The 18,365-nt window shown below is 40.1% G+C and overlaps 1 protein-coding gene and 1 long non-coding RNA gene across 4 annotated transcripts in view; one reads left to right on the forward strand and one right to left on the reverse strand.

Moving 5' to 3' along the window:
• LOC309368216 overlaps positions 1 to 18,071 on the forward strand; it is a 34,996-nt gene extending 16,925 nt beyond the window's left edge. The window contains exons 2-6 of the long non-coding RNA XR_014167644.1: positions 9,995 to 10,169; positions 12,585 to 12,757; positions 13,985 to 14,204; positions 15,319 to 16,276; positions 16,539 to 18,071. This is a non-coding gene — a long non-coding RNA (uncharacterized lncRNA). The remainder of the gene's footprint in view (positions 1 to 9,994; positions 10,170 to 12,584; positions 12,758 to 13,984; positions 14,205 to 15,318; positions 16,277 to 16,538) is intronic.
• Positions 1 to 18,365, reverse strand: part of EVA1C (eva-1 homolog C) — a 46,643-nt gene that overhangs the window by 19,626 nt on the left and 8,652 nt on the right. For all 3 annotated transcript variants that reach the window (XM_081908015.1, XM_081908014.1, XM_081908016.1), the window contains exon 2: positions 3,453 to 3,649. In XM_081908015.1, the coding sequence (XP_081764141.1) occupies positions 3,453 to 3,494 (42 nt within the window). In that variant the 5' untranslated portion in view covers positions 3,495 to 3,649. The remainder of the gene's footprint in view (positions 1 to 3,452; positions 3,650 to 18,365) is intronic.

Genomic DNA, 18,365 nt, shown 5'->3' on the forward strand with positions numbered 1-18,365 from the left:
GTTAACTGTCATAAATGAATCAACCAATATGAGAGGTTTATTGGATATGAGAGGTTTATTGGATTCATCATGGGCCTGCTGCTACTATTAGCAGTAAGAAACATCTTGTTTTTAGCAATTGTCCTCAAATTCCTGGAAGCAGCAGTTCCAGATTAGAAAAGTTGGCAAGCTATTACAATTTGCCCACAAAGCAGTAAAAGTTTTATAGAGAAAGAGTAGTTCAAAATAGATTGAGAAAAGTGCCAATATCCTTTAAAAAAACCTAAAAAAAACTAATAGACTATTTTTAGAACACAAGTAAACACTAAAAAGCCTTTTAACTAGCATCCAAGAGGAGAAAAAAATCTGATCTCCAATGCTCAAAAGCAGCCAATAAAGCATTGCTACTATATTCTAGTGATCTTTACTTCTAGTTATGCTAGCCAGAATCATTGTCTATAAAAAAAATCTCTTCATGTTTTACCCTGTGTTTTATAAGCGATGTAAGCTTAAAAATGCAATCCTAATCACTTACCCTATTGAATTCAATGGAACTTACTTCTGAGCAGACATGTATAGAATAACATTGCCGGTGTTGAATTTGCTGTGCAACAAGATCTGGCCACTAATATGTTCAAAACTAATATATGGTCAGAACAGTCACAGATTAGGAGGGATTTAATTTTTCTTTCAGCCCTTCAGTGAAAGATTCCTGTATAGCATTCTTTGTTCTTTCAGTAAAATAATACTATGCTTAGATTATCTCTCCATTCCAGAGAGAATAGGTAGGGTGAGATCATGCAGATTTGCTTCCAACAATTTGGTTTACTGTAGGTGTCTGAGATTTGAGAGAAGACAAAGCCAGACATGTATCTTGCATTTGAGTGCTATGTGAACATATCTGTAAAACATTCTATCATTCTATCTATGTGCAGCTGGGATGTGTGATGGCTTCAAATAATCTTTCTGTGCAAGCCTAGCTTAAATCCCCAAAGATTCAAAGGACTCGAAATAGTCTTGGTGCCATGCTAGTTAAGGACACAAAGGAGAAGGGGTGACACTCCCATTTTCATGAGGACAGCTTGAACCAAAGATCATTTTTCAGCCATTAGATGCATTAAGGCACATACAAGCCATGCTTATAAAACCACTATTCCAAGCAATATTCATTTACAAAAACCAGGGTATTACACTAAACAATAACATTTAACTTCTTTACAGAGGGACAGAGCAGGGACCTGTGTAAATCCTACAACATCTGAATGGCAACAATTTGCCTATCCCTTCTTTAATGACACTGATTTTAAAAATGTTTCTACAAACACTAGGTCCCTGAATAAGTAGTAAAACTTTTGCACTGTGGTTATGTACCTGCTAAAGGCATAGAAATATACCTGACAGTATTAGCCAACTGCCTGGAAAATCACCACTTTATAGAAATGTCTGGAAATTATCTTTATTGTATAATGCAAGCCCATTTAACATAACATAATGAATCTTACCTCCAAGTAAGCACACATAGGATTGCACTGTTAATGTCTACTGTATGTCTGCCTATATATCTTCTTAAGGAGAAAACTGTGGTTGTGAATTAGGCCACCAGTGGATCCTAAACCATACAAACATACCATCCTTCTATCAAAGATAGTGAAAAGTGAATACCCGCTCTCATGAAAAAGGAAAATAATGATGCCATGTAAAATAACAAAATACAAGAATCATCCTTAGTAGCTCCTCAGGAAATAACCTTTGCTTGCCAGTTCAGGCTCATTAGCTTTAAATGTACAGAGTAATCCTATGGATGTGCTCTCAAAAGTAGACATCCAAGGTAAGTCTCTATAGGATTCCTGCCTCAGGCTACAATCCTAAACACACGTGCATGGGAATAAGCCACTCTGAACACAGCAGCTCTTACTTCCAAGTAGAAATTGCACAGCATTGCTCTGTACATGGTGTCAAATAACAGGATTAAGGATGCTACAGTTTAGGATTCCCATGAGGTCAGGAACCCAACTGCATCATCAGATCTTAATTGTGTTTAGGAAAGGATCTTTGCACATTTTGTATATCAGTTTTTAAAAATTCCTCTAAACCTACAAAATAATGACCAATTTGTCACAACAGGACATGACTGTGTTAGCATTTTTCCCATGTGAGGGAAATTTAAATATTACTGGTTTGTCTAACATGAGGAACATGATTGCCTTGACATCTGAGGCAGGGAATAACCATGATTCAGGACTAAACGCTTGCCTCTGTGTCTATATAACTGTTCTTATGTGTCTACAGTAAGACTATCAGAACAGTGTATGTGGCAAGGGAACAGAGATGAAGCACAGGTCTCAAATATTGTATATTATTAATCATTGGGGCATTTGATACAATGGCAAGCCAGTGATTCAGAGGTAATCTTCAATAATCCTAATCAAAATTAGGCTGTAGATTCTACTGCTGTCTACCAGAAGCTGGAGCCAGAACTAATTGGCAATCTAGATTTCTCCCAGGAAAATCCATTGACATAAGCTCAGTGCCAAAACAACTCCATCAATCTGGCACAGACAAATTAAGTTGGACCATTGGGTGTTAATCTTAATGGGCATTCTCATTGTTCAGGGCTCTTTTGTCCCAGTCTGCTTGGCAAGAGACGTCAGACAGCCCATACAACTACTGAGTGTGTGGCCAGCCACCCAATCCCCCAAACTGGATTTCAGTTTGCTTGTGATGAACAGGTCCTGTGAGGCTTGCACCACAGATCTATAGATCATGCATGGCTGGCTAAGTCACCACTCAGAACCGTTTGGGAAGATTTGTGCCATTGTATCAAGTTGCAAACAAATTGCAACCAGTTTCATTTACTGTATTGGCCCCCACCCGCAAATAAAAATCGGCTTGGGAGCCGCGGACGGGACAGGCGCTGTTGCCCTGCGCTCCCGGGCTGCTTCCTGGGGGGAGGGAGCTGCGCTGTTTTGGCGGCATAAGGTCGTGAATATAAGCCGCACTTTTCACATTCAGAATCTGGGAAAGAAGTGTGGCTTATATTCAAGCCAATACGGTATGTAGTCAGATATTGATTTTAAAATTTACTTTAAATTGTTGCTATTCAAAAATTAAGAAGTGACAATAAAATATGAATTTCAAAAGTAGCCAAACACTTTCTTAAGTGTCAGGATTAATTAGCATTGCATATTCTTCAGGAGCAAAGGGGTGGAGAGATTTTGAGGAGGGGTCCTGATAATGGTCTGCATATTCATTAGACCTCCAGAAACACTAAAACTTAGTCATATGCACAACTGAGCCATCCTTCCTCCCACAATAACAACTATTCTATTATAAAAATTACACTCTGAACATCAGTCAATTAATGTTGCCTTTACCATGCATTTTAATAAATACAATTTATATCACTGAATCATTCTGAAAGGCTGTTTTTTTATTAAAAAAAACAAGAATAAAAATACTACAATATGTAATACCTGCAAAGTAGTAGATGCCACACAGTTTATGGGCTCTTTCATCGTGGCTGCTGGATGTTGTTCACTACACAACTGGTAAGCTTGCCCGTAATATGCAGATTGGACACTTATTGTTGAATGTCGAGGACACTGCAGACTCAAGCGATCACCATCACAGGCATACGCAGTGTGGTTTTGCAGAAGTTTGGTTAGATAACCTAGAAAACATTTACCTGTGTTACATTTAATGAGGAAATAGCTTTCCCCCAAATGTTAAAATGAAAGCTGCAGTCATCGCTTGGCTTGGCTACAAAAGGTTTAACCCATGCCTCAAGACTCTTGAGCACTTCCAAACTCTTGTTTATTGTGGGATTGGTGCTGTTCCTGCATGGATATTTTTGTCATTGTTTGCATCAAAATGCCAGCCCATAGTTTCCTCCCATTTAATCTAGTTTTATCCTTACGACAGAAAATTTGCCAAAGTAAAATAAATAAATAAACCTGTTGCCACAGCCTGTATTAAGTTCTCTGCTCTGCTACAGATTTCCTGAGAAAGTTACAAAAAAGGCAGCTTTATGTCAAAGTTGCTATAAGCGTTTTATTTTTTGTTTCTCTCTTGTAAACTGGCGAGACAGAGGGCAAAGCACTGGTTTGCATTATGTGATCTGCAGTAGTCTACTGAGTGTTTCTTTCTCGTTTAATGTAGAGGATTAGCTGGTTTTCTGGCCCGTGGAAAGAGAATGCTAAATGTGGCAATACTTATTTGAATCTTTAAACTTCATATCAGTTAATCAACCATATCCCTCCCTCAGTAATTTTCCAGCTGCGCAAGAGCCAAGTAGGATGTAAAAAAAAAAAAAGATTCACTCATTTCTACTCATCTAGTATTTCATGTATTCAGGCTTAACCAAAAACATATTGTGGAATTGTGCCCACTAAAATGAGAGGGTTTTGCTTCTGCACTGTGTGCCCGATTCATAGAACTGCACCCACTAGAATGGGACAGGGGAACCTTTTTCAGCCTGGGAACTGCATTCCCTTCTGGGCAACTTTTGGGGTGGGGGACGCAAAAGTGGGCAGAGCGACAAAAGTAGGTTTTGTTTTTGTACATTAGGCTAGTTTTTATTCATTCACACACCCCTCTTAGATCTCCATCCAGAGAAGCATTATCAGAGTTTAGGGACATATTCAATTCAGGCAAACACACTCCAAGAGAGGGCAAAGAGGGGTGTGGCTAGGGAGAGCTCTGAGGGCCAGATAGAGAGGCCTGGAGGACCACATTCAGCCCTGGGCCTGCAGTTCCCATACCTACACTAGATGCACACAGACACATGGGTTTGTCTTCCAGGAAGTTCACAAGAAAAGCACAAAGGCAATAGCCCTCCGCTACTCTGTGTTGGACCAGCAGCTTGTATTTAGAGACAAAGTGTCTCTGAACATGACATTTCCTTTTATCTATCATGGAAAATATCCACTCAGAGTCATATCCTCTGTGAATTTTCCTAATCCAGTTTTATAGCCATCTAAACCAGTGGTAATCTCATCTTGTGGTAGTGAATTCCAAAATTTCATTAAGAAATGATAGGTTTATCCATTAACTTCAATGGGCTTACTTTGAGTAGGACTGCCATTGAATAGCACCACTCCTGGCCATTATCACACATAAAATTAAAATACCTCTACATTTTGGTTTTTTGAAAAATAGATGTATAATTAAAGCCTGAGTTTGCTAACTATCAGCCCTAGGAATGTTCCTTTTCAATATGCATGCACTTTTCACCCGCTCCGACGTTCCTTTGAACGTATCAGTAAAATTTTAAAACACACTTAGACTAACATGGCAAATTGTCAGTGTTAAGTCTATAAAATGACTTGTATTTTATTTAGAGCCAAACTCCCCCATGAAAAGGCACAAACCAAGTCAACATTGGCAATTTCATAGTAACTCTTATAAAAACAGATATATATTTCCCATTAATTTCTACACACAATGCATTATAAAACTTTGAAGCCTTTTAGCTTATGGTGTGTCGGGAAAACATCAAAAAAAAATTTTTTACTGTTATTCCTTATTCCAGATGTGACTCACCGAATCCATATTTTTCCATTACTTTTAAATTGGCATGGAGTACAAAACAGAAGGACAACACATTCTAGTCTACTATTCCTTGGTGCACAACATTAAAATTTGTTCTTGTCGTCCCAACAAGATACATTGCATTTCCACCCGCATTGCTCAGCCTAGACACTGAGGCCCAGCTCTGAGGGCCTTCTGGCAGTTCCCTCATTTAGAGAAGTGAAGCCACAGGGAACCAGGCAGAGGACCTTCTCAGTAGTTGTGCCTGCCCTGTGAAACACCCTTCTTCTGGATGTCAAAGAGATAAGCAATCATATTACTTTTCTTGGAAGCCAGCCAGCGTGGCTGGGGCAACCCACTCACATGAGGGGGGCATGTAAGAAATACATTATTGTTGTTATTATATTTTCATGGACAGCAAGACTTAGGTTAGTTACAAATTAGCACTTAACCAGCACCACAGAGCTGTATCCTCTGTACCATTCATGATAAACTGATGACTAAACTCCCCAGGGTGAGAGAGCTAACCCTGAAGAAATGAGGCTGTTTATGTAGATGAAGGATGGGGACTCTCAGGTCCAAGGAGCCAAAAGCAGCCCTCCAGAACTCATTATCTGACCCTCAGGACTCTCCACAGGGCGACACCTCAGAAGCCTTGCTCTGCACCTTCCTTGAGTACTTTTGCCTGCCTAGAATGTCCCCTCAAACACTGAAAATGCTTCTGACTTGTCTGAATGGAAGATTAAAGAGGGATGTGCGAGTGTGTAGAGAAACCAGCTTACTGTACAAAAGGTAAAATTCACATCCATTGCTCTGCTCACCACAGGAATGTGGCCCCTGGAAGGGTGCCCAAATCATAATGTGGCCTCAAGGCTGAAATGTTCCCCCACCCCTGACATAGACAAAGTAATTTACTCTGGGGAAAAAAAATGTGCACAACTGAGTTGCCAACTTCTTCCAGAAGAAGGGAGCTTCTGTGCTGTTACTGTTAATATAATATTGACAGGAAAAGGTTGGCAAGTACAGCTTATTCTATTGGAGGAGCCCGCTTCAGAAACATAGAGCCAGATGTCAAAATGTAGAGAACTAGTTCCTCTGACTATTTGCCTTTCTTTCCCATCCACCTCTCTCCAATTGGAATTAGGACCAGAATCTATTAAGCATTCACTGTGTGTACAGTCTGCATGTAAAGCGCTCTCTGACACCTGCGTGCTGGCAACACGGTTTAAAGGCAGCATAGTTAGAGATACTCTTCTCAGCAGCATGCCCTCAGGACTTTGAAGAATTTGGTCCTAAATCTGTGACAGTTTAGGTTTCAAATTGCTTGGAACCAGAAGTTCCCATGTACAAAGAAGCCCAGTATTCCCTAGAGAATATCAGCTATGCAAACTTTTGAATGAGTTCCCGAGCATCTTAACTGCTACTTTGATCCTGCAAATTCCTATTCCAGTATCTAAGCAAGTTTCACCAACAATTACACTATTCAGTTCTAAAAATGGCTTAAAAACAACCGTCTCCCATTGCTTCATGTGTGCAGGTACATTTTATTTGTTTAATAAGTCACCTAGACTTGATAGGAAAGAAATTTTATCCCTCCAGGTGGCATTTAAAACATCCGTAATGTTATTACAGTAAGTCCACACTTTTACACAACGAAGGGAATAAAAATAGTCGTGAGATTTTGATAAGAAAAACTGGCAATGTATTGGTATGTGGATTGCTTCACTCAGGCACTGTACTCTGTGGAGACATTAATAGCTCACGGAGTTCTGCTTTTCAGATTTCACACAGCTAAGTCTTGTCTCTACATTTCATGCACAGTAGGCAGAGCTAAAATCTCATAGTCATTTATGGAGGAACTCAAAACTGTTTGTTCTGATTACAATATCTGCATTTTGTTTTTGTGGAATATTAAACATTTTGGCAAAGAACGGGTTGGAGAAAGGATGACAGGAATGTGCTTGTGGAAACACTGGATTGGGAATCTGATGTTCTATGGAGGGTCAGATGTGCAGGATGCTGAAGTCCCGTCTCTTGAGACACACAACAAATGCCTCTGTTGGTCTCCAGCCCTGCAATATTTGTTCTCCATAACAATCCTGAGGCTTAGAAACTTGTTTTAAAAGGGCACACTGGCATTGTCAAGAGGTCAATGTCGCATTACATTTAGTGTAGAAGGTAGACCATTCTGAATACATCAGAGACCTGGTTCACATCCATAGGCAAAACTGCTCCCATATCCTTAAGTTAAATTCCTCAACTAAAGTTGTCAGAAGCTATTGCTGCTAACTTCAGTGAATGGCAAAGCAGAGGATTCTATGCAGGAGTCTCTAGCTACAGTGCTTCAGGAGAAGTGCACAAGATCAGCAAGCCTCAACAGGAGCTCATTTAAGGTGAAACATCAGATTTGCATTGACCTCAGGGAGGGCAGTTCTACTTCAGTTCCTGGATAGACCACTCAGGTTCTGTCTTGTAGATCTGTATCTGCAGGGGCTGTTGAAAAGCTTTCTGAGAATATTGCCAAAGAGTTATTTATTAGCCACATACACACCCTTCACATGCTCCATCATTTGACAAAGGAGAGTATCAAAAAAGGACACTTCCAATTGGTTCGGCCCTTTGGTCCTTTTCAAGCTGTCTTGCATCACCCATTATGCCACCCATTATGCCTCTTTTAAACTGCTCTTTGGCAGGCTCAGGCTCCATTGCCTCTCACTTGTCAAGGGACAAGTGGGAACTTGAATGGTTGTTCTCCCCTTTCCCTATTGGCCAGATCAAAACAGATGTACAGGCAGCTCATTCAAAATATCTCTTGAGGGGCCATGCTAGGATCAGTGAAAGTCTTGTTTATTTGCAAATAACAAGAGTTCAACAGAGGAAGGAGAAAGATTGTACACTGATAGCGCATGCTATTTTCCTATTTCCCACGCAAAGTTAAAAAACATAATGAAACAGCATCAACAGAGTTAAACAGCATTGCTTCAGTGTCAGTAGATTTTTAAACAATGTTTTGCATTGTAAGGCACTCAGAAACGGGGATGTTATCAGAGGCCTGCTTTTCATTTTACATTTTGTACTCAGATAGAAAGAAAAATGTATACACCCATGACAGTGAAGGTAATCACTTTTCTTCATGGAATACCTGGAGGTGGAGCCTGTTCTTTCCCCTGTCCTCCCATCTCCTTTGTATTTTGCCAAGGATAGTGGTATTCCTGGCCCTCTCTCAATGTTCCTGACCCTCTCTCAATTGACTTGAAGCTTCTGTGCTTTATACTCATGTAGTCCAACCTGAGTGAAGTGAAGAGCTGGCCAGGGAGAGCCAAGGCTCATACATTTGACCAGACAACCCAAAGAGAATCTTAATGCCAGGCAAGTAAAACAAAACACTACACTACACACAGTAGCATCCCACCAGGGTGGGACAGTTCTGCAGTCATAAATGCAGACCTGGGTAATAATGGCAATCTCTTTCTGTAGAGCTGGCATCAAATATTGCTGTGGTCAAGGCCAACACCCCAGCAAGGGGTCCACAGCCAAGCCTCCTGACCCTGCTGCTGAATCCCCTTGCTGTTACCTGCCCATTCACCTGCACAGTCCAAGCAAGCAAGCAGTGAGAAGAGCAAGGGCCTGAAGTCCCCCCTTCCCCCCCTCTAGGGATGGGGAGTTGGTACCAATTGGGCAAGTGGATGACTACTTGTGAGGAAAAAGGAGGGCATGGTGGGGCAGTGGGGGTGGACACTGAAGAAGAACATCCTATACAGAAACTGGCACCGAGCCTCAGTATCTGCAATACTTATTCTGCATGAAAGAAAGTCTTTCAAAGGCAGGAAATACACCCAAGACCAGTTACTGCTTTGGCAGATCCATAGAATGCATTGAGGATGAGGCCGTTCTCATGTTCCATCCATATGTGGAGAGAGCAAAGTGTAGAGGGGCTCTTTAAAGGGCTGCAGCCTACCTATTTTCAGCCAGCAACGAATGGCCCAGCAAGCAGTACACCTAGGGCAGGTGAGGGTCATGGTGAGGCAAGGGAGGACTTTGCCACAAAACTATCAGGAACTGGAACCACCTTTCACCTTCCCTCAATGCTCAGAGGGAGCAGGACGTCAGGTGAAGGAGGTACACACTTCATTGGCAAGGTGAGCATGTGCACTCAGCCATCTGTAAGCATGACTGTGAGGATGAGAAAGGACAATGACAGGCAACTTGCCATTTCTTGGGCTACAGTCCTAATCATTTTTCACTTGAAAGTAAATCCCAATAAAAAGAACAAATATTACTTCTAAATAAAGAAAGTTTAAAACCTTCTAAATCAGGGTTTTGGAGCATTATTATTTTTTTTACATCAGGATACTCTGGGACCCTTTGAAGTGATCTTAGTCTTGCGAAGAAAAGAAAATGTCCAATCCAGGGTACTAATTAAAGGCTTTATGTTCTAAAAACAGAGTTATGAGTGACAAATAACATGCATTCTTTATCCACACAGATTAACTTTGCCCCTCTGAAAAGGACTGCCGCAATACTGTGTACACTGCAGTAAATAAACAGTACCTGCTATATATAAGGACAACCACTTAGTGACAGATTACTTTTACAGAAAGCATTCACAGCCTTTTATTTTGAGGGCCTGAAGATGAACGTGGCTAGGTACAGAGAATTACGTAAGTGCCCTCAATCTGTGGTGGGTGGTTTGTTTTTGTAATATGCACACTCTATTTACCATCTATTTTTTATGACAGGCCAATCTACTTCAGATCAAAATAGACTGAAGAGTGAGATAGACTGTTAGCCATACTCCTAAAAGTCTCATCCATCAAGCCCTTACCTTTTCCCCCTCAATAATTGTGCCAACTACCATTGAAATATTCATGGCAATTTCAGAAGACAGCCATTTCAGCAAGGAAGGATGAGATCAGTAATAAAACTTTCCCCTCCTTCCTTGTTCTCTGAGGACATACAGATGGTGATGTGTTAAGCCATAGCTGCTTTTCAACTCATTGCAGGGAAACTGCAACCTCAAAGAAAGCTTGTCTGGCTACATGGTAACATAAAATTTATTACCCCTTTCCACAGTGCCTCACATTTGTGATACTGAATAAATTAAATACAGTGTGAGGGATTCAACTAGGTTTTACTCAGAGTAGACCTATTGAAATTAATGGCCCTACATTAGTCATTTCAGAGAGTCTGCTCTAAGTAAAACTTAGTTGAATGCCACCCAGTGGGCTCTCTCTGCTCAGTAATGGGGTCTTTGCTGTTGAGAACAATTTACTAGACAGGATAAGACCCAAATTGACAGTACAAAAGTGTCATTTGATCTGAAACCCTCAGTATCTACCACTATTCTGCATTCTCTAGAGTAGGAGTTCACTAACATTTTGTGCCTATGGGCACATTTGGAAATCTGACAAACTCATTGGCTCCACAAAATACCCATTTCACAGAAGATAAACAGCTGATGTTCAGAAATTACCAATGACTAATCACCTATATATACCCCACAGCAAATAAAACAGAGAAAAAATAAACAACCCCTACCCTAACAACAACAGAAGCCAACTTAAATTTAAAAAATGGGAGGGACAGGTGTCTTAATGGGCACCAAGGCAGCTGTTTGAGGCTGTCATGGTGTCCCAGGGCATCATGCTGGAGACCCCAGCTCTACGGTTTAGCATAAAAAAATTGCTCAGCAAATCAGTAGTCTTTGCCTACATTATGGTTTCTCATATTATTTTATGAACTTACTCCTCCCGCTTTTTAAATTTTGCATTGGTTAATTTTTCTGATATTCCCCATGCTCCTCTGTCCTTCTGTTAGCGAGCCAGCCAAGAATAGCACACAATGCTAACCCTTTATCTTCACCTTCTTTTCTGTTTTCGCTGTGGATTGTAAACATTACTCAAATTCTTGCAGTGTGGGTTGTCAATGCACATTCTCACAGTGGCAACAGGACGGGCAGCATTGCCACACAGGGGAAAGCACTCCTATACAATAGTCTTCTTTTCAAATATAGGCATTTTGCCAGTAGCTGGCATTGTCTTAACCCTTTGTGATGTGGAGATAGATGTTCACTTTGAAAGTCTAGCTTTCAATGGCAATCATCAGAATGTGCAGTTCTCAAATATCTGTTGCTGAGCAGCATTGCAGACAACAAAAGTTGTAGGGTTTTTTTTAGTTCAGAAAAATCCACATGTGGCCATAATCCAAAAAGCAGTGTGTGTGCACACCAGAACTGTGCTTGATTCCTTTTGGTACAGCAACTTTGACTAACAAGTGAAGCTGCTGTTCAGTGCTTTCTCACTTTGGCAGTGGGAACTGCTGTGGTGAAAAATATAAAACATGTTGCATTAGCACCTCTTTTGCGGGGTTTGCAGCTGTGTAGTATATAATTTCTCTATAGGTTCCAAATTTTTGAACAACACATGTAACATGCCATGTGGATTATTTCAGCATTGCCTTTGAACACACTCATGTCCAAAGTCAAGTGTCTCTATATCTGGTGTAATTGTTCTGAACCAAGATAACATTGAATTACACTACAGTTGAACCTGAGCCAAGAACGCAGTCTTTTGTTCACCTTAGAACATTTAACAGTTGCTTTCCCCATAATATAATGTTAATTGTTAATACCTCTTCTAAGTAGGAGTGGGGAAAGGAAGAATCAACAGGACTGAATAGGCAAAATACAATTTTTGAATAGGCAAAATACAATTCCTGCCTAGATAAAATTCAATACAGAAAATATTTATTTAAATTATGCAAACTGTTATCTGTCATTGCATTCTTTCAAACCCAGCCAAAGTTTAAGGCTTGGCATGTGGAACATGCCACCTTTTGTCTTGGTAGAACAGAACGGCAAATTTAAAAGGAACAGCCTAGTATCTCTAGGACACTACATGACGGGATTATCACCTCTGTGCACTGGCCTTTGTTTAAATAGCCTTCCTCATTCTATAGACTCATTATTTCCATCCCCTGCTTCCTGGCATCTTCAACAGTCCTTTTCCATTTGGAATCAGAATGTCCTAAGCTACTGCATGCTGTACCTCTCTTTACTTTTGTCCCTTTCGTTGCAGGATGATCTTCATACCACACTGATTAAGAAGAATGAAAAAAGTAATTGTGCTTAACCTGACCCATATTGCCCAAGTTGGCCAAGGCTGGGAGACCTTTTCCAATAAGTTTCCTGGTGTGTGCAGGTGTACCATAGCCAAGGACATGCATCCGGCAACAACCAGCCAGGAAGAAGGTATTTTCTGTGGTGGTACCCACACTCTGGAATAGCCTTTCCCAATCCCCTCACCCTGAAACCAAGCGTGTGCTGAATCTGCAGTTGAGGTACATGCTGAAAACCAACTTATTCACCTTGGTGTTTGGTGGCTCATAATGCCAGTGATTTTAAGCTTTTGGTTTAAATTTATTATATATATATTAAAAATATATTGTATTTGCATTTTGCACACTACATGGATGTGTGTTACAGAACAGGCAGTATATATGTGTGTTTAAGTGTCATTTAAGAAGTGGCACTGAACTAAGCCAAACCTGTATCTATTAAATACTTATAACTCAGTAGTTAAAAGGTCAGTTATTCAGGTATACCTGCAAGGATATACTGCAGATCTTAAGGGAAATTATTTACAGGCTGAATCTTTTTTTAGGTGGATATTATTCCATACTTGATTTCCGGAGCATATGACTCAATGATAGTGCTTTGCACCGCAATTCCTGTAGCACAAGAAAAGGCTTTTGCCCCAAAGCATGGAGAAGTACTATCAGTCAGACCAGACACTGTACTGTGCTTCATGGACCAGTAATCTGACTCAACATTAGACCACTTCATATGCTTATGCATTACTTTGGCTAGAGGAATGCCACTGAAAATAGCTTCCCATGATGAGCTACCCAGATGCCAATTGTAATGTATGGAAGATATTTCAGCATAGATGGCTACTATTATATTGTGAAAGTCTCCAAGCTAACATTTCAGGTTCCCAGAGGCCACAGACAGTATCATGGAGATGCATAATGTGATGACAGCCGCCTGCACAGTATAGGGTTTCTCATTTTTCCAATCTTAGGTTCAGTTTTCTACTTTCCCACAGTTTGCAATTTTTTAGCAAAGAAGTCCATGTGAAAATTATTCAGCATTTCAGCATGTGTTTCTCCTAATATGCATATTTTAAATATGCAGTTGTGCCTAATACATACTTTTATGCAAAACAATTTCCCCTAATATAATACATTTTGCATGTTGTTTCCACTAATATATACATTTTATGACATCTTACTTTAGCGTATGTATTTTCTGCACACATTTCTTGGCTCGGAAATTACGCTGCAAAATTTGGATAAGTACAAATTTCAGAGGACAGCTGTGTTTCATATTGCATATTGTTTCAGAAAGTGTGAATTAGGTTCATCTTTAAATGTGAACTGAATTGCATTTCTCCGCCATTTCTCTGCCTCTGCACAGGAACGTAATATGTGTCTCTCTTGCCAGAGTGGTGTCCACTGCAGTTAGCAGAGGAATGTATTCCTAAGAAACAAAAGGAAGTCCTATTGAAATGAATGGGAGTCACAGAGCAATAGTTGTAGTGCTTGAGATGACTAGTGGCATGGGATCAAAGAGAAAAACACCCAGTTCAACAAACAAACCGCATTTACAGAGCAATCCAATGCATGTTAACTCAAAAGTAAGTCCCACTCATTTCAGTTACGTGTGCACATTATCGCAGCCTTAGTAAACAGCTAAGAATCAAGCATTTGCTCAATGTTCTACCATTTCATTCTTCTTTCAAAAACGTGTAAGCACATCAAATCAGTTATTACAACAAATGGGAAACAAAATTTCAAAGGAGATCTGTACACTATATTGTAATTCCTGGCACATATGGGATGCATTATTATAATAGCAACAAATAATGAAGATGTATGGATTACATATGGATCTTTGTTTCTTTGGAATTCAAATATAGTGAATAATAGTACTTCTCATTTTTCGCATGCATATGATGTCAGCCCTTTTCTGATCTGAATCCAGCTTTCTTTCTCCAGTTGTTTTTTTAAAAAGAAATATCTGAATTGTTAGATACTTGGATTTTCAAAAAAGTGCAAACTGCAAGAACGATGATCCTCTTATAAGACACATGTACATTTTTTGCAAACTGGGTGGAACATAATAGTAAGAATATGAATGCAGAACTAGCAGGGATGTAGTTTATGTAGGTTCTGCAAGTAAAGATGCTATGTAACTTCATAGATCACATTTTCATTCATGGAGATCAGTCTCTATAGAAAAACTGCCAAAACAATGGCAGAATATGACCCGTGCATCACAGGTACAGAGATGGGCAGCTGCTGTATGTCATAAACTGCCTAACAACCATATACATCCCTTCAAACATTACAAGAGACACTTTCCCCTAAACACATATCCTTGGAAATAGAGCCTAGAAATTTCAGCAGAACTTCCGAAGTATGTGTATGTGGAAAGGAAGAAAAAACTGGCCTTAATTGTGCTTAACCTGAAAGTAAAACCGATTTAAATCTTCAGGGATTACTTCTAATCAATGTTTTAGGATAAGAATGCAAAATATTCTCTAAGTAACAATGATTTCAATTACACTACTGTTTTCAAGTAAGATCTACAGTTTGCAACCCTGGAGACAGAAAGAAAGCGATAAACTTATTGTATCAACTTCTGCTGCTTAAAAATGTGTTCAGTCTTCTGAACACACCAGCAACAACCTGTACAGTATTAAATAGTCTTGTTTAACACATCCTTTGCAAATGGTATCTGTTCCTTAGGCCTCTGAAAAGTGGATATTTTGTCTTTGATACATGAACCACATTCAGCTCAGGCTAACAGTTGAACTTCACATGTTTCAAAAGTGAGCAAAAGTAATTAAATCTGCAATCATTTCATCCAGCTGTCACAGCAGGCAAATAATTTTTTGTAGAGTGGTGATGGTAAGTGTTGGGGTGGGGAGTCCAGTACCAAGTCTGCTGAGATACAGTACTGATGCTAAAACCACATAGAGTGGAAAAATCAATGACCCAGGAAAGTATGCCACTTGATAATCTTAATTTGAAAGCTCAAGATCTGGGCAGAGAAGAAAGGGCTTAAGCAAGGTTTTTCCCCCAACTCTATGTGCACCATTAATCTCTCATTATCGGAACCTGTTACAGATAACTGTTCCACAATTGATTAACTCTTTGAAATTCTCAAACTGTAATTTTTATTTATTATTTTTTCCAAGTACAGGTTCATTGCATCACCTAAGGATTTTGCTGTCAGATGAAGTTTTACAGTTTTTCTCAACCAAAAAATGTGTGCATGCACACACACACACACACATGTCCCCCGCTTTCCCCCCTCCAAGTATATATATTTTTTCATATTTAAATCATTTTATTTTAAACATTAATGGTGTTCTCTAGAAATATGTATTTATTTTCCCTATAAATCAACAGTTACTGCAGGATGAAAACTCTGAACCCCCTCCCCCAACTGAGAGTATGTGAACAGACATTTACATAATTTAGGAACAAGTATTTGATTTTCAAAATCATTAAGCTGCTGTTCATGTGTGTGTGTGTGTGTGTGAGAGAGAGAGAGAGAGAGAGAGATCAATGACACTTGGTATCACTAACTGCACTCATTGTTAGAGACTGTCTCTTTAAAAGGATTTGCTTTCACAAACTCAGCCGAGCTTATGAAAATCTACCCTCTGCTGCTGAAAAAGGAAGAGAAAGTTTGAGGCAGGTCAGAAACTTTAGATGCTAAATATTTATAATACTGTAATGCTGTTTGTAATTCTTTAAGAGGCAAAGAGTATTTGACTTCTAACTCTGCTTGGTTAAAACTAAGGATTACATTTATGTATTATTATTTTTTAATCTTAAAACCGAAAGACTTGTATGCCTATTTGGGGCATAACTTATCTCTCTTATAACGAAGGTTAATTCCTGCTGAACAGATCAATGCTTCGATAGTTCTACACACCATTTTTTATCCGAACAAATAGGCATCATGTTATGGGTCTGCAGATTGCAGCCTTCGGAAGGACAGCATGTACAGGAGGAGCTTGCGGCAAGGCCTACAGTGTTTACCAGCTCAGAGCAGTCAACGGAAGACTTTCCCATGAAATCCAATCACAAAATAGTTGGTGCAGTAAGTATCCCATTTCAAAATGTAGTCTAGATGCTAATTTGACTTTGTAATGCAATCTGTATTTTTCTGAGCATGCTATTAGGGTGGCCACATGTCCTACTTCACAGAGGACAGTCCTCTGTTTAAGGGCTGCCATGTCCAAGTCTGAGTTAAAGGGAGGGACAGCAGGGGCTTGAAGCAGACTGAGTGACCTAGTCACAGTCTTCCTCAAAGTAGTAAGGTCTATTTCTTTTTCAATTATAGCAACTGGCTTGTATCCAATACAGTGCTAAGTAACCACCCTGTCAGTGCCAGGATTTCCACTTGCAACAGGACTTCCCTCTCTCCTTCCCCCGCTCACCCCCCCCCCAAGTACATATAGAAATTTTCATATTCAAATCATTTTATTTTAAACATAAACAGTGTTCTCTATAAATATGTATCTATTTTCCCTATAAGTCAACAGTTATTGCAGGGTGAAAACTCTGAATTCCACCCCCTAACTGAGAATGTGTGAACAAGCATGTACATAGTTTAGGAACAAGTATTTGATTTCATAATCATTAAGCTGCTGTTCACAATATTTTTACTTCAGAATAGCCCCGCTGGTGTAGGGGAGTCTCTATACATTATAATAAGTAGTCTGAGAGTGCCCTCAGGCAATCCTAACTTCAAGTTATGCCCCCTGGGTAGTTCAGGATACTTCAAAGCTCTTTGGCAAACCACAGAGCTGTGCTGTCAGTAAATAATGTCTGTGTAGTGATTCCTTCGCAGTGTGAGAGGCCACTGGAGAGAGGCAGAAATGAACCTTAGCCAGAATCCTATATTCATTCAGTGGTTGATCCTACCAATTATGATGGCATACCCTGCTATTTTTATAGGAAAAGAGGTGCCAGAACTCACCATGAACACCTTCCTTGTTCTCTTATAATGGCAATGGCATCCACCTGAAAGGTGCCGGAACTGATGAAAAAAGCCCTGATGGCCTTGCATCATGCCCACAAAAAATGCCTCACATACCCACCATTTCCCCCTCCAGTCACAACAATAAAGCAATTGCAGGTACTGGATGAGCTCCAAGCATCCAGGCTGGCCTTTGATTTGCCTTAATAGTAAGGCTTCTCTGCTCAGGCTGGGACTTTGCCTGGGCTACTACAATCTTCACTGACTCTGACTTACCCTCTTAATTCTGACCAACTTCCTGGATCCCACTTATAGGCTTCCTTCAGCTCCATGTGTCTGTGTGCACATGTACATGCTCTGTGCAACATTAAAATTGCATGTGTATGAAATCATTGGCACCCCAGCAGGACTTGAACTCTTTTTCTGGGGAGCCTCTGTATTCTACACACATTCCTCCTGGCAATTCAGGCCATAGATTGTGCAGTTGTCTACTCCTTGGAGCATGCTTCTGTAAGAGCTGTTCGACAGTGGAATTTGCTGCCAAGGAGTGTGGTGGAGTCTCCTTCTTTGGAGGTCTTTAAGCAGAGGCTTGACAACCATATGGCAGGAGTGCTCTGATGGTGTTTCCTGCTTGGCAGGGGGTTGGACTCGATGGCCCTTGTGGTCTCTTCCAACTCTATGATTCTATGACTTTGTTTATACTTGATAAGGCAAGGATGTGGTTGCTGCATTCTGGTGGGTGGCCTTGCACATGGATAACATGAGGATGTCATCAGTAGTTGGTAGTGGAGTTGCTAAG

Source organism: Podarcis melisellensis, assembly GCF_964234715.1.
Source record: "Podarcis melisellensis genome assembly, chromosome: 4".
Taxonomy (NCBI): domain Eukaryota; kingdom Metazoa; phylum Chordata; class Lepidosauria; order Squamata; family Lacertidae; genus Podarcis; species Podarcis melisellensis.